Source organism: Pithys albifrons, chromosome 20 (assembly GCF_047495875.1).
Source record: "Pithys albifrons albifrons isolate INPA30051 chromosome 20, PitAlb_v1, whole genome shotgun sequence".
NCBI lineage: Eukaryota > Metazoa > Chordata > Aves > Passeriformes > Thamnophilidae > Pithys > Pithys albifrons.
Genome location: NC_092477.1, coordinates 10,223,423 through 10,246,455, shown reverse-complemented (window position 1 = coordinate 10,246,455; position 23,033 = coordinate 10,223,423). Strand labels below are relative to the sequence as shown.

At 50.1% G+C, this 23,033-nt stretch overlaps 1 protein-coding gene across 2 annotated transcripts in view; it reads right to left on the bottom strand.

Moving 5' to 3' along the window:
• RXRA (retinoid X receptor alpha) overlaps positions 1-23,033 on the bottom strand; it is a 106,507-nt gene that overhangs the window by 11,456 nt on the left and 72,018 nt on the right. For both annotated transcript variants that reach the window (XM_071574130.1, XM_071574131.1), the window contains exons 3-6: positions 20,015-20,165; positions 19,012-19,191; positions 8,789-8,958; positions 3,838-3,967 (exon numbers count right to left, since the gene is read on the bottom strand). In XM_071574130.1, coding sequence (XP_071430231.1) covers positions 3,838-3,967; positions 8,789-8,958; positions 19,012-19,191; positions 20,015-20,165 — 631 coding nt within the window. The remainder of the gene's footprint in view (positions 1-3,837; positions 3,968-8,788; positions 8,959-19,011; positions 19,192-20,014; positions 20,166-23,033) is intronic.

Below are 23,033 nucleotides of genomic sequence, written 5' to 3'. Positions count from 1 at the left end.
CAGACACCGCAGCAAACGGCTCTGCCTGCTCCTCTCGCTGTGAACCTCCGCGTGGGTGTGGAGCCCTGCGCTCCACTCTGCCCTCACCCGCTGCCTCCGAGCACTTCCAGACCTATCAACGCTTTCAATCAGCTAATTGGGCTCCTTTTCAGGCCGTAACAGGGCACAAAAGTTCATTCGCCATCACTCGGCTCTGTAAAAGGGACCAGAAAAACTCTGTCTTGTGGGTTTGTTGCTTCTTCCATGTAAATACTGGGAGGGATTGCATCTGCTCTCTGCAGAGGGGTGTCCCACATCCATGACTGCTCCACTAACCACTTCCACAGCTGCTTGGAAATCAGCTTTTAGTCTTAATACCTACAGGACAACGCTGCTTCAGGATATAGGAAACACATCCTCTAAGCCCAGACCTAGTTGCAGGGAAGGGAAGGGACATGGGACCTCCCCACCTTCCAGCTCCCCTTCCCAGTCCAACACTTCAAATTCTTAAATCCATCACAGGCTCAGTTCAAGAATGCCTCAAACAAAGCCACAAAAAGATGAAATGCTGCAAAGTTTGAAGGGTGGAAATTCTGGTGACTTTCAACCCAGAGCAGCATCTTTGGTAAGACTAACAGTCCTGCAAATCCATTGCACGGCTGATTCATGTTCAGAACATGTCCTGGAGCTCAGAGCACAGGCCTGCCTGGCAGGGTCCAGAAACATCAGGATATTTGGCTTTAGTGTTTTTTTCCCAGTCTGGAAAAGCAACCCAACAATCCTTCACCTCTCCTGCCACCAGGACACGTCGTGTCTCACTGAGTGGAATAAATACAAGGTCCATGTGTGCTGTATTTACCTACTGTCGCAGCGATGGATTGTGCCATTAGAAATGTTGACAAGGAATAAAGTTCACTCTTTCCTAAGTGGCCACAGGATGTTTCCACCCCAATCACGGGAACATTTATTTGGCTATTTACTGGGTGAGGCCTGGCACTTTCACAGGGATTGCAACACTGTGAACGCAAAGAGATCGGAGGAGAAGACGTGGGACTGCACAGGAGCCTGAAGAAACTGTATTGCCTGGATGAAGAGGAACTCCCAGAGCCAGACCCATGGGAAGATGCCAGGGGTACCTCCCACCAGGCCCAGAGCAGCTCCACATGCAGCTCCAACCAGCAAAATCCAGAGCTGGCTCACAACATCCAGGCCAAGCTGGGCTTATTCCAGTGAAGGAGAACTGGATTAATCAACATCCTTCAGCTGAATGATTCCCATGTAGAGCTGGGATGTTACAGCTGAAATGGGAGGCTGTTTCTACACAAGCTCACAAGATAGAGACAAGCAGGAAAAATTAGGTGTAAACACAGGCAGAAAATTTGAGTTAGAGACCAAACAAGTCTACACCAAGATTTTTGCCTTTCAGCCCAAGCTCTGGAGAAGCAAAGCAGATTTCTTCGATTTGTGTGACTCCTTTCTCACCAAACAACATGGTTGAAGCTTCCAGGGATGCTCTGGCTCCTCTGGGATATGAAAAGGCACCTTGGCAGCACAGTGACCATCATGTCAATCCATCTCACTGCCAAGTTTCCCCACCAGCCCTATAAAACCAACTGCAGCTGCAGAGATGTAATGCTTAGCATCCTTTGCCAGGCTGAGAAAACATCAGTCTGTTCCTGTCTCAGCCCCAGCAAGCTTGGAAACAAGAAAACCTGGGCAAAACAGGCTTAAAAAGTCAGGTTTATTTCCCCTCCAAAAAGCACAGAGAGGGAATATTTCTAAATGATTCAGGATTTGAGGCAAGCTACTGCCAACCCATCCAGCACTGCTCCTCCAAAGATGTTTGCTCCACTTATTCTGCCTCCCAGGATGCATCACTGAACCTGCCTGATGCTCTTAGCTGAATTTTAATACTTTAATATTTCATGGGCAGCTGTTCTCAGCAGGCCACTCTCCCCACTCAATAATACATAGAGGCACTGGTTAAAAGACTTGGGGGAGGTTATTTGAGGCCCCAGCAGAGACATTTGGAGAAGGGAGCTCATCAGAGCTGCTCCAGGTGCTCAGCAACCTCATACCCTTGGGGTTAGAGCCACCACAAAACTTGGGATGTGATGGCGTCTGCAGCCCCTCTCCTCATGCCCATGGAGTGGCCCCTCAAGCACCAACAAGGGTTCTCAGGTCAGGAATATTCAGCTTTCATTAGATGCCTTCTAAAGAGAAAGGAAAACCTGGAACTGTTGTTGTGGGTTCTGATCCCACTTCACAACAGGAATTTGGTCTGAATCCAGCCCTTCCCTGTGATATTTGCAGGAAGCCCTCAAAGATTCTTACAGAGATGCTTCCCTGCTCATCCACTCTCACAAGAGGCTCTAGAGACCCTCTTCAAAAACACACCTTTGTATGTTCCACAGAGGACCCAGAGCCAGATGTGGCAATACTCATGCCAACAGAAAATCCAGAGAAGCACTTTCACCAAGGGGCTGCAGGAGCCATCCTGGGAAGGTGCAGGACCTGGTCAAGTCTGCTGTAAGAATAAACCCCCCAAAATCTCCATTCCTAGACCACTGCTGTAGCCACTACATGAACTGTGCCTATAAAAATCTCCTTTCAGTAAAATAAATGGAAAACACACATCAGTGTGACTTAAACAACCAGACACTCTTGAAGTCAAGGATGTCAGAGAGTTTGTGAGAGGGGTGGGTTACCTGTGTGTAGGGCCAAGGTACCAGCTGATGGTCAACAAAAAATCGCAGAAAGTTTAAAGATTCATGTACTTGGTTACAGTCAGCCTTAATAAACAGAATGACAGCTACAGTTTGTGTGGTGGGAAAGGGAAAACACTGATCCCATCACCTTCCTACCCTGGAGTCCCTACACGTTCTCCTGAAGGAATCTGGACAGATGTTAGACCAGAGGAGTTCTGGTGGTTCCTACACTTTGTGTTGCTGTGAATAACCTGCACTTGGTTCTTACAGCACTTCCCTGCCCAATTTCATGGGCATTTATTTTGGGGGGACACACTTTCTATAGTAAAAAGTCAGAATGCTGCCCTCAAGGTGGATGAGCAGCATCTTTTCTACAGAGACCCTTAACCTGAGGCCATAAGGTTGCAGAGAGAGGAGCCACACTCTGCGGGGTAGTCTCCTCTTGAACTCCCTACGAAAGTGAATTCTGGGGAAACAAGAGAACTTTTAAAACTACCAAGGACTTCAAAGTCCCCAGCTTATAAAGAGCTTCATGCCTAAAACACATTCTCACTGAGCTCTGCTCTTGATTTCTTGCCCTCCACAATCTTTATACAGCAGCAGGGGCTTGAATTCACTCAATGGGGGAAGACCCTTTTTAGAGCAAATTACTTTCCCACCTTCCAAATCCTGCTCCTGCAGCCCCCCTGATGCACAAGGAAATTTAAAATAAGCCCAGAGAATTTTATTTTGATCTTGGTGGGTGGGAGAAGGAGGGTGATATATTTTTCTCCCCTTTCTGGTTTTAATTATGATCAAACATTTTAGTTTGATGAAATTTCATGGAGGCCCAAGCCCAGTTGGTCTTTCAGTCTGGGAGGAAGGCAGAGTGTAAATCCTTTGGTTCAAATCACCCAGCACCCATCTCTGAGACCCTCACTCATGAGAGATGAAGCCAGGCCATTTTTCAGCTGATTGGCAGCTGGTAAAACATTTTGGATCCCACTCAACAACAGGTCCCTTGGGGCTTTTTAAATCCTATTTAGAAATGGAATGATCAGAAGCTGTTACTCAGAAGCAGTTAAAGGCTTTCAAGCTGCCAGGACCTGTCACAGTGAGATGCAGCACTCCCAGGCTCCCTGGAGCCCATGTGGGGACAGATCCCACTCACCTGCTCTGAGCAAGATGACCTGGTCGTCCAGGGGCAGCTCGGAGAAGTGGGGGATCCTCTTGGCCCACTCCACCAGGGTGAAGAGCTGTTTGTCTGCTGCCTGGCATATGTTCGTCACCGGGTCATTGGGCTGCCAAGAGAAAGAGATGGAAAGGCTTGGAGAAGGCAGAGCAAGGACAGGAGAGGCTGGAGGAGAAGCTGAAGGGACTTTCTGCCTCTGTCACCCCCAAAGTGGATGTTACCAGGCACAGGGAAAGGATGTGATTTGGCTTCTCCATCATATGGGTTTTAATAGTTTTTAGCAAGCTCCAAAATGGGAATTGGAAGTGCTGAGACTCAATATCCATCATGCTGACTGATGAACCAAAGGACCTCCAGCCTAGGGAAAGGCAGGCTCCCCATGCCAGTATCTCCCAGCTCGATAAACCAGCACCAGAGGGGGCATTACAGAAAAAAAAGAGAAAATGCCTTTCCTTTGAAATATTATCCCGTAACAAAAAACATCTGCTCTCAAGGAGGACAGTCAGCCTAAACACACCAAATCCCTGTTTAAAGGAACTGCTAACAGCTCAAGTGGGCTTGTGATTAGGAACTGGAAGAGCCTGTCTAGCCCTGACAGAGGCAGAGCTTGCTGGTACAAGTGTGTACATGGGGTTTACCTCTCTGGACAGGCATGTATGAGCCCTTCCATTTCTCTCACTGTAATCCCTGCTGATATCTACCAGCTTGGATTGTACAATTGTTTTTCTTCCATGTCCTTAAAAGAGCAGTTTCCAAATGGGAAGGAGCAGTGTTTACTTCACCCCTGGACTGCAGGGGAAAGGGGTGTGAATTCAGAGGCAGAGCAGACACAAATACCAGCGTAACATCTCCCTCCTGCAAGGCCACTCCTCACCACGAGCTCTTTGTGCTACAGCAAACTCCTCTCCCAGGCTGGGCAGACGAGGCCCACGCTGCTAAGTCATCCTCCTGCCCTCCAGAGCTGTGCCCCAGACCCTGGCCCAGTCCCTTCTGCTGTCCCCTGGCAGCAAACCCAAACTTTTTGCCTCAGTGGCCAACATCTCCCATTCTCCAGGCTTAAAATAACCAGGATCTGGCAAGCTCAGGGCAGCCGCCTTCAAAGTATTTTCACCTGTTGCATGCAGAGATGGATGGGCATGGGCTGGCACCACTATGGGGATGGTGCCCCCTGCTCTGCCCCTCTCCAGCAACTCCCTGAGGGGTGCAAGGGCAGGGAGTCTCACTCCCAGGGAGCTGGTGCTCTTCCCTGGGGAAAGAGATGTGAGCAGGGATCCGGCTTTTACTCAGGAGAGGGAGAAAAGATGGGATTTCCTCTGGACAACAGGAAAACACTAAACTGGGTGCAAAGAGGAGCTTGGCAGGGTTGTTTCACTGGAAACACAGGGATTGCTGGCATTTAGAGGTATTTTCAGGAAGGGCGAGGAGGAACACTTGTGGTCCAGCCTACAGGAACATCTCCAACCCCAAGTCATGTCTCTTTGGTCAGGTGGAGCAGCCAGGTAGACAAACCCAGCAGCCCAGCTCTCGTGAGAGGGGATGGGAATGGAGCTCTGTGTGCCCCAAAGGGGACATGACTTATGGGAGACCTCATGCTCCAGCAGAACCTGTGCAGCAAGTGCCAGCACAGCCCCACAAAAGAGGCGAACTAGGCAATTAAAATGTTTTTGACAAAGGAGTGGCTTCTGGGCAGGTTGTCAGTGTTTCTAGGACTCACAAGCTGGGCTCCAGGTGTCCCAGCCCAGGCTGTCACCGCTGCTCCATGGCCAGCACAAGCTGTACCCAACCTCTGGTGCTTACAAAGCCTCAAGTGAGGGGCCCAGACTTTAATTACACCTCAGATGGCAATTCCTGGAACTACCACGGTGCTTCCTGGTAGAAGTTAATCACCACAGAGTGAGAGGCAGCTAAAAGTATCCTCCTTGCAGATCTGGCTCCAGGAGAGGCACAGAGGTGCTGGAAACCCTCCCTGGGCAGGGAAAGCAAATCCCCTCCTGCAGTAAATAGCAAGGGCATGGTGCCGGAGTGTGACAGAATGAAAGGGCACTTGATCCTCTTGGAAAACTGGAGCTTGGAGGCATCTTCCAGAAAATAGTGACTTGAAACCAAACATTCAAAGGCCAATTAAGAGCTAATGGGGATAACGCCTCTCAGTTACAGGCTCTGCCTTTCAGTGGCCAGGAGCCCATCCAAGGTGGTGCTTACACCACAGGAGCCTGGAGTCACCACTGCCAGGGACATGGGGCAGGGGAAAACCCAGCCTCACTCTCCAGGGATAGGAACCAGCTCCAAGAACAGCCAAGAGGCCATGGCACAAGGTGACAGTGACAGACATGAGAATATGTAGTGACAGGACAAGGAGGAATGGCTTCAAACTGAAAGGGAGATATTAGGAAAAATTCTTCCCTGTGAGGGTGGGCAAGCCCTGGCACAGGTTGGCCAGATAAGTGGATGACCCATTCCTGAAAGTGTTCAAGGCCAGGTGGGACAGGGCTTGGAGCAACATTGTCTAAGGGAAGGCCCACGGTAAGGAGTTGGAACTGGATGATCTCACAGGTCCTTTCAAACCCAAACCATTCTGTGATTCTGTGATTCCATGTGGGAGAAGAATGTGTTAACACCTACAGCACCTGCCACTTCCACGCCAGCCTGGCACAGCCAGGTGGAAATGCCCTTGCAGGTCACCAGCAGCGTTCAGTGCAGACAGACGAAGGTGCAGAGGCACAAATGAAAGGACCCAACACACCAGGCTAACAGGAAACTGTTTATGCTTTACCCATGTCTATTAGGGACTCAATTTGTCTGCCTTTCCATCACCTGGGCTCTCAGGGGAGGGCTGGGAGGACCGAACCTCCTCTGCTGGTGGTGGCCCAGTCACTGGGAGCTGCTGATACACATCTGCTAAACCTGCTACAAATGTCACCTCATCGGCAGAAGCCCGCTTGACAATAATAGGGCATTTCAACAAGCCTCCTGCTTCTATTTAGATGCAACACACATCCTTGTTCACAGTAATGCGTGTTGAATTATGCAGGAACCAGCTTTCAATTTGCTACAAGAGGCTGAGGAGACGCAGTGCCAGACTAAGCCATTTATTTCAGCTCGCTCTCTGGGGTTTGTTTTCAAGTCAGCACAACGCTGGCTCCAACTCCCCTGAAGTATTTTTAATCCTGAGAGCCATCAGAGCCTCTCTGAGCCCCTCACTAACCACAGCTCAGCCGCCTCCTCCAAAAAACAAAAGGTTCCTTACAGCTTCATGGCGATGGGACCCTCCTCTCGAATGCAGGTGAGCACCACAGCCCTGTACCTGATTCTGGAGAGTTTCACTGAGGAATTGGCTTTTTCCATACCTGGAAACCTTGAATGTCCAAATCAGTCCTATCCATACCATATTCACTGAAAAGCCTCACCTAAGCCACCAGCCATAAGGTGTCCTTGCAGGTAAAGGCCAAAAAGAGCATCCCACAGAGCCAGTTAAGACTCCTACAAGGAGCAGCCTGACTCTGAGATCTCTTGTCCAGCCCTACCAAGCAGAATCATAGAATGGTTTAGGTTAGAAGTGACCTCAAAGGTCATCTCATTCCAACCCCCATGCATGGGCAGGGATTAAGGTATTTCTGACTCAACCCTCCAAGCCTCATATAAAGAAAGAGATGAATTATTATTGTAGCAGAAAATAAATACTACAGAGTCCTTCCACTTGCTAGAAATAGCTGCATTTCATCATCTCAGCCTGACAGACACCCAGCACAGAGCATTAGGAACTGCACAAGGATATTTCACTGTATGATCCTGTTCTCAAGGGTTAGCCAGGTCAAATGTTGAGTCCCCCAACACTGGGCAGAGTCCCCCAACATTTCCAAAAATGTGAAGCAACCAGGAGAGGGTCCCCATTTCAGCCTCAACTGCTCTTTCAGAGGAACTCCTCTATTCCCACTACTTTCACAGGAACAAAAGCTACTGAGGAAAGGGGACTGTATCCTAAATGCTGCCTAGGCTGGACACCAAGTATTTCTCTTCAACAGCGCTCCTGATGAGGGGCTTTGCAGAGGGTCTATCCTTTTAAATAGAATATCAGAGAATGGTTTGGCTCTCACACTGCTTTGCAAGGAATCTTATCGATGTTGATAAGGGAATCTCTTAGGAAAGGGCCCAAGACAGTTCACCTCATCACAGCTCCTCACGCTCTGTAGGATCACAGACTGGTTTGGGTTAGAAGAGACTTTAAAGACCATCTTGTTCTAACCTCTTGCCATGGGCAGGGATGCCTTCCACTAGACCAGGTTTCTCTAAGCCCTGTCCTATTCTCCTGTCATCTCTCTCTTGTTTACACGTGGCACTGTTAGAGCCCAGATATTCCAAGCAGGCCCAGTTATAATGCAAGTTTCTAAATGGAAAAGGAACTTGAAAGCCAACTTCTAGGCAAATTTCTGCATATTTTCTCTTCTCAGAGCCAAGCAGCTGTGCAATTCTGCATCTGAAAAGTCACACCCTCAGTTTACAGCTCTTATCTCTCTGTACTTCAGCCAGGCAGGTCTGTTTATTGGCTCAATTGGACTCTGAGCTCTTCAGAGCATGGAGTGTCTTTCTGCCTTTTAGCACTGAGGGCTGTTAATTAAAACAAAATCTTCTCTGAGAGCCCTTTTAATTATGCCTTACAGTATCTGTTCCTTCCCTGTGGCTGTGGGATAGAATAGTAGCAACATTGGTGGCTGCTGGGTTTGTTTTCCTTGTGATTCCATCTGAGCTGACACACAGAGTCTACAGCAGAGACAACAAGTACTTCTGAGCTCTTTCTTCTCCCACAGGATAACCCCCCTCTGCCTTAGGCTCAGTGCTGTACTCCTGCTCGGTCTCTCCCGATTCCCCACAGCCACCCCTTCTGTCCCAAGTGCCCAGGATGGGGCTGGGGCAGAGGGAAGAGGTGCCTCACCGAGCTCGGCGTCAAGCCCATGTTTGCTTCGATGTACGTCTCTGTCTTTGGCTCCACAGCGAGTTCAGCTTCCAGGATCTTTTCCACAGGCATGTCCTCGTTGGCGCTACTTGTCGACTCCACCTCGTTCTCATTGCGGTCCTTCCCCCGCTGCCTCTCCTCCTGGACAGCTGGAATTGGACAGAGAAGGGACAGTTAAGTCTGGGGCTCCCAGACATGGTGTTACAGGCTGAGCTGGGATCTCCAAGCTCTACGGAGCAACAGGTGTAACTTGGCCATGAAATCCCAAAGCATCCTCAGACCTGCAGGATCACACAGGCATCTGAGGTCTTGTTATCCCACCAGTGTGGTCAGTGAGTCTCAGGATTGGATAGTCCAAGAGGGTGTGAGGTTTGGGGAAGCCACCGAGCCTGGGAGAGCTGTTCTGTGCATGCTCCCCTGGGAGCACAGTGAGAGAGGATCCTGCTTGGACCTGGCCTTTGCAGAGAGCCCTGGAACAAAAAGGTTAAAGACAGAAAAAGTAAAGGAAGCAACATGGAGAGTCACCACAGGAGTGAGAAAGGGATGGCTGAAGTGATAGCATAAGGAAATCCTGAAGAAAAGAGAATTCAGTCAGTTTAAAGTGTAAATCCAGAGTTCAACCATCTTCTGAGGCTGTTGGTGCTGAATTCCCACGGAGGTCATGCCATGCACCTATCTAACTCCCCGTGATGCCAAAGGCTGAGCAGGGCTCCATGGCAGGATGGTGCTCCCGTGGGACAGGAGCTCCATGCAAACCACCATCCTGCCTTTGGCTTGGGGCAACCTCTGAACAGACAGGAGAGACCTGTCCCAAATCCTGTGTGGTAGGAGTAATCTTGCCAGAAGCTTGTCACATGCTGATGAGTTATGTCTGAGCAGTACAGAGAAGAAAAACAATTATTAGATGCTAATAACATTTTTATTAATGACCTTCCTTTGAAACCAGCACACGCTTTCCCTACACCTGGGAAATAACTTTATGCAGCTGCAGTGGGAACTCTCTCCTTCTCCATCATCATGTCACATAACCTAAATCCCAAACTTTTCCCCACACCATCATTTCTCACAGTTTCTTTTAGCTCAGTCTACTAGAGAGCAGCCCAAACAACAGGAGATCCATCACTGGCTGTGAGAGACAACTCCCTGAACTTACCCAGCTCTTTGCTGAGGACTGAATGAGACATTCAGTAAGGTAAAAAGCCCTTCTTTTTATTGACAATTATCCCAATACTTTCCCTCTCTGCTGATTTTGAAGCTGCTTATGTGATGTTCAGCGAAAGCAGCAGGGGGCACAGTATTATTTGGGGGAAATCAAAGCTGTCTCTAACACAAGGAAGCTTTTTAGGCAATCAGTGGGACCAGCTCTATGCCAAGTGCAAAAATAAAACCTACAATATAAATCTCATTTCTTAAAAACCAGGAAATTAAGACACATGCTAAACGAGTCCTGTGTGGACGTTGATCCCATTAACCCAGCTCCTGGGGCTGATTCCCACTGCTTTCCCTCCCTCCCCTCCCTCCCTCCCTCCCGCAGTGCTGCTGTTTGCTGCACGTCAACAGTGCTCACACTCCTTCCATGTGAAAGCTGTTATGCAAAAAAGCAAGAGGTTATTTTTTGCAAACTGCTCTGGAGTTTATGGGCTGCAGAGGCTCCCAAAGCCCATGTAATGTTCTCTGCTTGGGCTGCCAGAGCCAGGTAAGCTGCTGCTGTCAAGGGCTCAGATTTGTATCATGGCTTTGTCTGGCTCTTGTCTGGCACAGATTCTTCTTTTTCAGGCCAACATAAAATCCTGCTCAAATTTCACCCCCCACCCTTACTCCTGCTTCTTCAATCATCAAAAAGATAGAAATTTTTTGCTTAATGTCAACCCTTCCTCAACAGCACAGATGCACCAAAACTCCTCTGGGCACATTAGAAGAGATAAAACACCTACTAAATAACAGAAAAGCCTGAGAGAAAGGCAAACCCTCAATAAATGGGATCTTATAAAATGACTGAAATGCCAAAGTCCTGATGCACAATTGACGCAGGTCTTAAGGATAAAGGTACAAAGTTGGTTTCTTGCTCTGAGATCAACCATCTCTAGCACTGAAGTGTCAGCCCCAAAACACATCCTCGTGCTGGACAATGGGATTTGTGGGAAAGCATTGCAGAGCTCTGAGGAGACAGTGGCTACTCAAAGCCTTAAATCTACAAATCTCAGACTCATCAAAGCCAACAGCCATGAAGAATCCTGGCACGAAGAATCAGAGACACTTCAGGGGTTATAGGAAAGAGAATCTTACAGGCCATCATGACAGCATTTGCTTGTGATTAGGCTGAATCCAGCTGATACAAACGACAGACAGAAGAGACAGATGGGAAGAGATTATACATGTAAGTAGTTATTTCTATTGATCTCTGCTTTGAGCTGCTACATCAGAAAATTGGTGCTGCAGCTCTCTGGGGAGCTGGTCAGGGGACAGCTGACTCATCCCAGCTCAGCCCCACGCAATCCCAACACTCGCCCCATCCCAGCTGGCTGCCGGCAGCAGTGACACCCCAGGCAGAGCAGATGGTGCATTCCCACCCAGTATCCAAAGATAAACCTAGTTATTGCCAGGGAGAACATTACCTGCTTTGCTACCCCCGTGTTTCCAAGCCCAGTCAGCCTTCCCCAAAGGCAGGACCAGCCTGGCATCACTTTGCAATCGCCCCCACCCATCCATCCCATCCCTGGCTCTCTGGGCTGCAGGAAAGCAGTGGCTGTTTCCCAACACTGAGTTCAGAGTCCCTGTTATCCTCCCTTCCCCCTAAGATGATGCCTCATGCACAGGTCTTCACCAACATGTGCATCTGCAGGAGCAGGTGACTGCACTAGGTGAAGCTCAGCTGCTCTTGGATGTTTGTGAACTCTACCTGTTCCTCATTTGGGAATGGTGCAGGACAGCTCACCAGCCCTGGCTGAAGGATGCAGCTTTCAGGGATGCCTGTGAGGCTGTTCACTCAGTTGTAGATGCTATTTGCTCTCCCTGCAGGCAGCTCCAGGCATGAAGTGGTAACAGCTTCATTCTTCATGTGTGCAACAGGTTTGCACCTGCAACAGCTCTGGCTTGGCCCTGGGGTACACATGAACTCCCCTTCAGTCATCATCTTACTGTCACCTCATTCTTCCAGATATGGCACTCCCAAAGTCCCCCTTCAGGATCCAGAGGTTGAATTCAAACCCTGTGTCTCCATTTTCCTAATTTAGGATTCACCCTGAAGCATCCTACAGCTCCAAGGGTAGAAAGTTCAACAAGTTGAACCCAAAGGTGCAGGCATTCCAGACTCCTGGATTCTGTGGGTTCCAAGACCTGAACTTCCCTACAGGTGCAGACATCCCTGCTTCAGAAGCTCAGCAGAACTGAGAGTACATTCGATGTGCAAGAAGCAGGCACAAGTGTCTAAGAGCTGCCAGTCACTCACACACCTTCTTAGCAGGGTCCTCCATGTCTCCAGTCTCCACAGGCACAAGATGCCTGAATTTCCTGCAACTGGCATTTCCCTGGAGCTACTGAGGATCTGACAAGCTGTTGCTCCTTAATAGATTCTGAGGGACACATCACCATCTCAGAAAAAGAATGGGCACTGTGCTTCTTGAGATGTTGAAAAAAATAGCATGTGAGGAAGAGGGAAGGAAAGAAGGGCCAGTATTTTTTTTAACCATGAAATATGGGATGTTTGTATGAAGGAAAATCTCCAGTAGTGAAGACATTCCTCACCACACAGACCTAGGACTTTATCTCTGCAGTCCACTCCTCACTCCCACTAGGGATTACTCAAGTAAACCACGGTGGAGATGACAAAACCACCTTTTTCAAATGGATTTGGTTTGGGAACTGGGTTCTGTTGTGCTCCATCCCTCTAACACAGATCATTGTATCATCTGGTTCTTGTTACTTCTGCTGGATTTTCCTGTGCCCCTCTGCACTGTGCCCTCCTGCTTTGCTGGGTGGACAAGGAAACATCCAGCTGCTGTCCAAGAGAACCTCGGGAAGAGGATTAAACTACTGAGTGCCTGTGATTACAAAGCACTTGACAGCATGACCTCTGAAGACCTTTCCAAACCTCAGCTGGGCTCTCTTGCTCCTGTTGCAGTGAGATGGTGATAACGAGGTGAAGGGCTGGGAACACATCCCGCTGCTGAAAGCAGGAGGAGGAAAGGGCTGGCAAGAGCTCTGCAAGACCAGTGTGATCATCCTGACTCCCATCACACTCAATTCCTGCCTCAGCAGACAGGTTTGTCTGGACAAACCACAGGGTTTGGCTTGGATGGATGTGGGAAAGCCATGGAGAGGTGCAGGTGTCCTTGTCCTTTCATCTCCCTCTCAGACTGTGGGTGTTGGACAAGATCCACTCTCAGGACTGTGCTGTTCCCAACAATGCTGATTTTTCTGGTCATGAGGCTGGCGCAGCATTTGATCATCAGTGTAGGTCTGTCCATCTCAAAAGCAGGATGTGAGCCAGGCATGGTGCCTGCTCCATGCCAAAAAACACTCTCCTGGCAGGCAAAACAGCCCCAAGCTGTGGTTCCCTCAGCCATGCCATGTTTCCAGAGATGAGCCTCCCAGTGCCCTCCTCCATGTTGATGGCTACACCAATGCTTATATTTTTCTTCAAGGAGACTCATACGGCTGAGAGCTTTCCCAGTCTGGTTTTCTAACCATAAGGGAAACATTTGACCCTTGCAATCCACTTGAGGATAAAAAAAGTTGTAGTCAGAGAGCTCGGAGAGGCAGCCCCACCTTCTCCAGCTATGTCTCAGCCGAGCCAAGGACAGAAGCCTGTGTTTTCCATGGCACCTGATGAAGAGGCTCTTGTGTTATTCTGCTTGATTTGGTCTGTGCTTGCCTCAGGCCAGTTGCTGTCATTTTTCATCCCAAGCATCTCCAGCCCATCTGCACTTCCCCAGGCCATGGGTACAGCAAGACACAGAACCCCATGTGTCCAAACCACTTCTTGGTCACCCTTCTCTCTTTAAGATCCAAAATGTCTCATCTCATGCATTGCAGATGAGCCTCAGCCACTGGATCCAAGGTCTGATGTGCCAAAATGCCAGATCCATCTACAAGTGGATCGATCCACTCCCACCAAAACCAGACTAAGTGGGGTTTTCTCTGGGTAACACACCCAGTGCCTGGAGTCCCTGGGGATGGGGAGCTCATCAGCACATGGGGAAGGCACCAACACTCAGTCCAGAGAGACTCCCAACCCCAAACCTGCTCAGTCTTCTCTCAACCTGCAAGTGGGTGGCTCATTATTTATGAGGTGCTGGGTGGGGGGGTTATTGGGGATTTCTTTTAGCTCACAGTGGAAATGACTGGGCTCTGCTGCCTTTCATGAAGCCACATCTTCACTGTGGATCATCAGCATCTTGAAGCACTTATGCCTCAGGTACCTGTTTGTATCAAAAATGCCACGACAGCTGAGGAAACTAATTCAGACAGTGTTTCTTCTGCTTTGCTTTCGTGTGTCACCTTTTTTTCTTTCTGTTACTGTAAACAACCTCAAAAGCTGAGATGTGAAATAAATGGTGGTTTTTTCCTCCAACGTTTTCAATTGAATACTAAATTTTTTTTAAGAATACAAAATACCGCCATAGTAATTAAAAAATACAAGTTCAGAGTGTTAAAAAATGGATTGAAACCTTTCCATGCAGTTAGTTCATAGGAGCAACAGCTCTGGAAAACAACAGTAAAAATCCCTAGTTCACTTCACTCTCCAAAGCCAGGTACTGAAGTATAAGTAAAAAGCAACATTGGTATAGGAGAGAAAACCATAAGCCAAAGAGCATCCTTAAAAACAAAAAAACCCCAAAACCAGCATCTTTTAACCAGCTGGTTTAAACAGCAGCACTTTAAAAGGATATAAGAAACAAGCTCATTAAGCTGGAAGACATTTTCCATTCCAAAATTACTACTATAAATAACTGTGCTCTTGAACTCTGCCTCTCCACTAGGCTATGGCCACTTGCCTGCTTTTATATTCACTTGGACAGTGGGTTGGAAACCTGAATTCCTGGTCTTTCTCCCCAGACCCCTTTTGCTTCTGTTGGTCCCAAGAGATGCTGCATGAGCCAGGATGGCTCCAGCTCCAGGGGCACCAGAAGGGATGCACAGCCATGGCAGGAGTTTGGGCACAGCTCAGTGAGAGATTGCTGTTAGTGCAGGAGCTGAGCTCCAAATTAGAACAGGGAGAATCTTCATTCCCTCTGGACTAAGTGATGTATCTGAGCAGCTCCCTGGAGATGTGGGAAGCTCTTTGGGCTGTGGACTAGATAAGCTGCAAGTCCAACCCCTCCCAGGTTAAATTCCTCAGTTGACAGGAGTGCAAGAAAGAGAGGGAAAACCAACCCAAAAACACAGGATAAGAAGAAGAATTAACTCAGGCTGTGAAGTTTAATGAAGTCCTTAAGTCAGAGGACAGGTGTGCAGCCAGACAGATGTCCTGGATGCTCAGAGCATGGCTCTGGATCATGTCCCAGCAGCTGCTGGGGACAAGCTGCAGCCACGCTGTACCTGGGCCACACTGCTATGGTCCCTGCACCTGGATTTAGGAATGATCTTGGGGGTCAGCTACACAGCCTGAGCTGCAGATGCTGCAGGAGAACAGCCTTTTGGTCTCCAGATGGGCTATGAACTTCCCAGTGGAGATGCATCAACACCCATTTCACCCAGTCGGCATCAAATCTGCCACCAGTGCCGCCAGCACACCCAGGCTGCAGCCCTGCTCCCAACACGGGCAGCCCAGCAGGTCCTGCGGAGACAGTCTGGCTCACACGGGGAGCCGCTCACGTCCGGAGGCAGAGCTGGGGGAAGGAGAGGCAGGAGACGGAGCGGGGCCGGGCTGTGCCGGTTCCCAACGTCTGCTCCCTGTGAGCCGGCCAAGGGAGCATGAGAAAGGGCTCCTCGCTGGTATTTCCTGCTCGCTGTGCGATCCGGCGGCTCTGCCAGCAGCGGAGGGGCCGGGACCTCGTCACACGAGATAGCGACGAACTGCAACGCGAGGCCATGGCGCTGGCAGCCTCGGATGACCCCCCTCACCTCTGAGGTTAACCCCAGTTAATGGCACTGCACGCAAGACCCCTTTATTCCAAGACCCTCGCTGTTTACTCCCACCTCTGTCTCCTCAACTCCAAGGCAGTTTCCAATTTTCCCCTCTAAAATCCAAGGCTGCTGAGACACAGACACCTTAGACCCTAATGAGTAACAGATCAAGCAGGGAGAGTTCTGCTTCTGGATACAAACAGCCACCCCCACAATAATAATAATCCCTGCATTAGTCAAGATCCCTGATGGTAATCTTAATTTTGTTGACTATCCGGTGTTTAGTGGGAGACAGAGTACAAAAACCAAAGCCTCACACAGCTGGCAGTAATTCATAGGGGAAAAATGTTCCCAGTTGCTTATTTATTATAGCTGTGATATCTCAGAGCCCGTGAGGCTCATTCACCATGAATGCAGCACAGGATCTATCTTGTATGTTTTTAACAGGGAACAGCAAGAAAAGATGCACACAACAGGAAGAATCTTCTGCTTCTGGAGACTTTTCACCCCTTTAAACCAAGGCCTGTAGCCCTGAAGCCATCCCTGTCCTCCCAGCAGTGCCCCACAGTCACGCCCTGCCTCTCAACTCCCTGGGTGCTGCTTCTTCTACCCTGCCTGAGTACATGGTCAAAGTTCATCCCTCTTGGCACATTCACCTGAAAAAACCCCCAGCCGTCAGGATCAAACCCCTCCAGACCTCCATCAGCTGCCCAAGAGGTGCTGTTGATTTTACTTCTCTAATCCAACTTCTCAGCTATTTAAGAGCTTCTTTCCTTTTACTCTCTGGCACAGGTTTTTGGGTGTGACTGTGACCCTCATCCCTCCTCGCACCATCACCACCACAGCTCTGTCTCTCATCACAGCTACAGTACTCACTTTAGAGGGTTTTACTCTACTTCCACAACATCAAAGTACCTTTGGGCTACAGGAGAGATACTTCCCAGCAGGAATCTGCTATGCCTTTACACAGCTATAAATTAGGTCTCCAGAGCAAGGTATTTTATAGGGAAATGAGGCCCATTACCCTGGCTCTGTTACTTAAAAGATATAACAGTTTATGCTAGAGGATAAAAAGCTAGCTATGTTGTATTTAGGCAAAATAAATTAGCAATGCAGGATTTAGCCCAAAACTCTTCCCCAAAATAGAGATGGGATGTAACAGGACTGGTTTAAGGACAGGGAGAACATTCCTGGCTGCCAAAGTGGATGGGCAGCAGCAGTGAGCTGGGATGGCTGCAGTGGAAAAAGAGCCTTTTTTTTTTTTTGGACAAATTGTGTGGATAGCACATGTGAAACTCAAAGAATTTAATTCAAAAACTCAAAGAGTTTTAATCAAAACCAAAGCTCAGTCAGATCCACCTTCTGACTTTCAACTCTAGGACAACGCTCAGACATCTCCATGAGGCACTGAATTTTTAAGCTTCTAACATGACAGAGTTTTATTTGGGTACCAGGGGAGTTATTCCAGCTTTCCCTACATGGGGATTATGCCCCAAATATCTACTGTTTGCAAATCACCAGCTTCCTGTCCTTCTCCAACACTGTCCTCACCAGATCAGCCAACACGGCCTGAGTGCACTTCTGGAGTTACCAAGATCCCATCTGTCACACTTTTAAATAATTGTCTGATCGTTATGAATTCATTTGCTATTCATTGTGATAATGTTAATCAAGATGAATTAATAGAGTCCTCCTACTGTACACGCTCCCTGAGGAATTCCACCACCATTTAGAAATTAATTAATGGACCTATAATTTTAGCGGTGCTGCCCATGCAATCACCGCTAACGGCAGGCACAGAGCAGGTACCTGCTCACAGGATGTCACTGCAGGCAGCAGTCACAGCATTCCTGCTGGTATTCCCAACCCTACACACCTTGGCTGAGGCATTCTGGGGAGGCTGAATGGTCTCCAGCTGCCAGTGGAAGGCTCTAGAGGCAATGCCAGGGGAATGGGATGATCCACATTTCTCCCCTGAGAAGCAAGTGCTGCTGCTGAATACACAGGAGAATTCTTGGCTTCTTTTTAGTCTCCTGAATCTCCCATTTCTCAGGTTTTGGATCATATTTTCCTCATCCTGCTGCACACCTCTTATGGGATCCTGTGTTCTCTACATCTCTGTCCCTCTGAACAACATGCAGGGCACAGGAAGCTCCAAGCCTGCACTGTCTCACCCTCACAGGCACTCTCTGGATGCCTCAATCTCTCCATTTAAGATTAGAGGTGGGGCAGGAAGATTCATTCTGAGCACTGAAGGGTTAAGCTCAGCAAGACCAAGGAGGTCCCCTGGGTGCCCTGGCAATCCCCCCACACCTCCAGCACAGACAGTTTTGACATTTGATGACTTTGCACATTGTGGGTCCTCAGGTAAGCCCATAAATCGAGCATGGCAGGGTCTGCCCAACACTCAGTGCAGCTCCAGCAGTGCCCATTTAATCAATGCTCCAGACAGGACTAAGTGCTCTTCAAAGGGACCCAGGCTGGAGCTCAGCTGGCCACAGGGATGGTTTTATCAGCCTGTCAGGGAGGCAAGTGTGGCTTTCAAGATGTAAGGGGAGAAGGCAGCAGAGAACTGGGGTCATTTTCACGTCATGTCTGGTAAAAGCCTGTTCTGCCAGCAGATTGGAACAGATGGAGTCAGCATTTAAAAAGAGCATTTAAAAGAGGCACTGCCAGGGCAGTTTGGGTCCTAAATTTAAGTTCCACTAAGGGGAGAGCTACTTTTTATGAGACTAAATTTCTTTCTTCTCCCCAGTGAGAAAAAAAGCAGATATTGAACCGGGTGGCGAAACCCTGGCATAAGCTGCCCAAAGAAGTTGTTTGTCCCATCCCTCTAAGTGTTCAAGACCAGGTTGGACAGGGCTTGGAGGAACCTGGTCTATTGGAAGGTGGTGCTACTCACTGCCCATCCATCACTAGGCACCACTCTGGGACTCAGTGCTGCTCTGGATCCCACAGGAGGCCCTGGCTGTGGTGGTGAAGCAAAATGAAAATGAGATCCACACACTTTTGTCACCCTGGCAAGGTGACACTGGTGCCCACCATGACGTCACAGGCAGGAGCCTGATAGAGCCTCCTAAGGAAGACAAGTTTCCTGCAGCACTTATGGGTGTTCAGGCCAGGTCAGACCTTACCTTCTCTCTTCATGCCCATGGCCAGACACTTCTGGTAGCGGCAGTACTGGCAGCGGTTGCGCTGGCGCTTGTCGATCAAACAGTCCTTGTTGTCGCGGCAGGTGTAGGTAAGGTCCTTCCGCACCGTGCGCTTGAAGAAGCCTTTGCAGCCCTCACAGCTGTAAACCCCGTAATGTTTTCCTGCAGGGAATGAGACTCGGGTTAGCAGTGTCTCCCCCTCACCACACAGACCACCAGCTCTTCCCAGGGCCTCTCCCAGTGGGAACTGGGGGAAGCAGAGCTTTCTTGGTCCTGTGAGCAGGAGCTGAAGAGCAGTGGCTTTACCCTGACTTGACTTTCATAAAATCAGGATGACCTCTGTGGGCTGCAACCTGCCTCACATTCAGGAAAAGCCCTCAGCATTTCTTAGCCATACATCAGGGGAGAAGCAGTGCAGCAGTGAAACAGGGCTACCCTCTGTGCCCCAGGTGACCCCTCTGAGCTCCACACACAAGGAACAGACCCAGCCTGCTCTGTACCATGTTCCCCCCCTCCACTTCCATCCCAAGGCCCAACAGGCACAGAAGGGGTCCCTACAGACTTACAAACTAGGCAACCAGAGCTCTGCTGAACAGAAAGCTTTTAGAACAGCGTGAGAATAAAGGGAATTAGCACATCTTTATCTCCCAGGAGTGGAGAGACTGTGTCAAGAGCATCTTTTTATCTGGTGCTGTGTGACAGCACCGCTGCGGATCAAAGGATGGGGAGAGGGAGGGACACTCGCTGATGCCTTTTTTTCAACGGGCTGAGGATGTAACCCCACTGCTAAACAGGGACCTGGGGTCTGCCAGCTCAGCTCAGAGCCTGCCCTGGACCGGACTGGTCTATAACGGACTTTTCTTCTTTCCTCTGAGAGCACAGGCAGCTGTGCCACAGGGAGCTGCGGAGCCAGGCCAACCCTCTCTCAGGACACCCGGATCCCAAGCCCACCATGAGCCCCTCCCAGGGCAGGCACCAGCCTTACCTGAAGATCTGTCCCCGCAGATGGCACATATGTGCTTAGTGAAGGAGGCCATCGTTCCTGAGGGATGTGCTGGCACTTTGAGGACTCCATTGAGCCCCAGGGGTGGCTTAATGTCTTCTGTGCTGGTGACGGAGTTCATGGGTGAGTTGAGCTGTCAAGGCAGAAGCACAGGGCTCAGTGGGCACCAGGGACATTGGATGTGGGGCTTTGCCAGCTGGGACAGGGGGCTGGAGGGACAAGCAAGGGACAAGCTTGCGATGGGAACCAGCACTGCGTAAAACACCCACCACAACTTTTGGATTCATGATTTGGGCACATGAGTCTAGAGACCAAAGGCAAAAGTGCTCATCTGCTGCCCTGGCGTAAGAGCTGGTGTGGCTCTGAGCTGGCAGCAGGATGCCACCAGCTCTTGCTGTGAGCACTGGGGCAGAAAGAGCAACACAGCCAGTCCCCTTGGCATCACGACCAGTCCTGCAGAGCTGACACTGCCCTTCCAAGAACGATGTTTCTACACAATTTAAGTGGAAGGAAAGTTGCTTCTTCGTTGCCAGACCCCCACCCACAGCACTGCCACAGCACAGCCCCCATGGCCAGGGATCACAAGCTACCCTGGCTTTCCACCACCAAAGGAAACAGGGAAGATGATCTGCAGCAATGGTTTGTGGGAGAACTGCTGGCTGCGACTGAGTGCTTGCATGGATGATGAAGGCCAGGACACTCATGCTTTAGCTCTGCAGTTTATAGATTCCTGTTAGCATTATCTCTCCAAAGGAAAGCTTCATGGTAAATAAATAGATCCCAGATGCAACAGGGCCTGGCTTTCCAGAACTGGCTTGGGTGGGACACATCTCTGCAACTTCCACATGCCTCTCCCTTCCTTGGTGAGCTTAAGCTCCCACAAGCAGAGAACTGGGTGGAAGCTGAGTGCTGGCAGGGGACCATGATACAGAGTGAAGGATTTCTGGGTTGATTCCCCCATTGCCCAGTGAAGCAGGGCAGGGCTGTTATCCCCTCATGTACAAAGAGAAACTGAGGCAGGGAGACGTAGGACTGACACATCTATAAGGGAGACAAGCTCAGAGAGACCCTGTCCCAGAGGGTCTGGGGGTGGACTTGTTCACCTCCAGGACCAAGAGGTCCTCTGCTGAGACCACTGCACCAGGGACCATCTCAGATCCACCATCCCTGTCAACCTCTAAATCCAGGTTGGATACACAGGATTGTGCCTCGGTTTGTTATGCATCTCTGCCTAATAGAGATCCTCAGCAATTGCACTTGTCACAAATTAATTCAGGGAAATCCCAGGGCTTGCGACCTGTCAATTAGAACAGCACAGCCATTCCTCCAGCTTTTAAGTCTCCAGGCTGGTGCGGAATATTTGGCAGGCAGATGACTAACAACCACAGAACAGAGCCAGGTAAACCCAGGGAGAAATGTGATGGATCTGCCTCCCTCTCCCGCTCTGCCTGCACCAGCTGATGAATCAAAAGCAGTCAGGACCTGGTGCCACCAAGGGATACGCTCCTGGGCTTTAGTTGATGTTTAGTGGAGCAGAGAGGGGAGGGACAAGTGGTCTCCAGGCAGGAGCATCTCGCTTTGGGTCCCCAAGCACATGCTCTCACTGTGCTACCCTGGGAGCAGGGGCTGCCAGTCAGGGTCACCAGCTCCAATTCCTCCCAGTGCATCTTCTGGGAAATGGAGCCATTTCTCAGGTGCAGCTGGTGGCTACAGCTCGTGTCACGCTGCATCACTGGCCATGGACACGTGGGACTGAGGGCAGAGGCCATGGCTGCCTGATGAAGATAAGCCTTTCGTCACCACTTCCCCAAGCCCCAGAAGTCCACAGAGTCCACCCAACCAGCCCCCTGCGAGCATCAGAGGGAATGATGGGCAGAGCAAGAGCTGCCCAGGAGGGTGGAGGTCCCGTCACCCTTTGTGGCCTTGTGCATCAGCTGGTCAGAGCTGAGTCAGCCTCAGGCCGGGGTGGGGGAAGTCATCAGTTCCTCTCACAATGCTGGCCCGAAACCTCAGCTGAGGCCCCACGTGCACCCTGGGGTTCCCACACCACCCCGGCGCCTGCCCCGTGCCTTCCCCTCCTGGCTGGCAGCCGCCGAGAGAAACCAGCAGCACGTGCAGGCAGGGAGGGGGCAGAGGGGGAGGCAGCAGCCCCTTGCCTTGGCACAGCACTTCTGCTCCGGGACAGGACGGCTCCAGCTCAGCAAGCGAGTGGGGACATGAGAGGAACCAGTGCTTTTCTTCCCCTGTGATGCCAGAATCTCTTGGCTCCTTCCCTTCCCTCTTCAGCTCATTGCACCAGGGACCAAATCCTGTCCCTTCTGGCAAGCAGAGCTTTATTCCTCCTCCTATCCAAAAAAAAAATCCCACCCCTTCTCTGGTCCCCCAGGCACCCTTACAAAGAGCATTGTGCAAAGGCAGACGGCGGCTCTGGAAAAGCCTAATCCCGTGTCTGATCTCTGCCCACTCACCCCCGGGCGCCCTGAGCTGCTGCCAGCGATGCCTGGGGCGGCTGCGCCACAGAGCCCTGCAAACTGCATGCAAAGTCCTTCCCTTACAGCTCTAACTGAACATCCTGCACTTTTTCCTGTTTTCCCAGAATTTTTAGGTAAGAGGGTTTATATAATATGTTAAATCCCAGTAAACTGCAGAGCAGCTGGGTCTAGACCCCCTAGTCTGGCTGGGACCCTGCTTACCACTGTGAACTACTCCTGCCTCGCACACCTCATCCTGGTTCAGCTCAGCAGAAGTGTCACCTCCCTAAGGGGGCCTGGAGGCTTCTCTGGGTGCTGGGATCCCATGGAAGTACACCTTGCCATGTTTGGAAACCATGCAAGATCCTTAGAAGCTCCCAGTGCTGGAGAGAGGGCAGTGGGAGCACTTGGAGCATCCTCCAGCACTGGCACCAAGAGCTGCTGGATTCTCACCTCTGCAGAACCAGATGGGATAGGGAGAGTACCCTGTTTTTTGGGAGCTGGTGGAGCTGGAGTGGAGGGGACTCGCC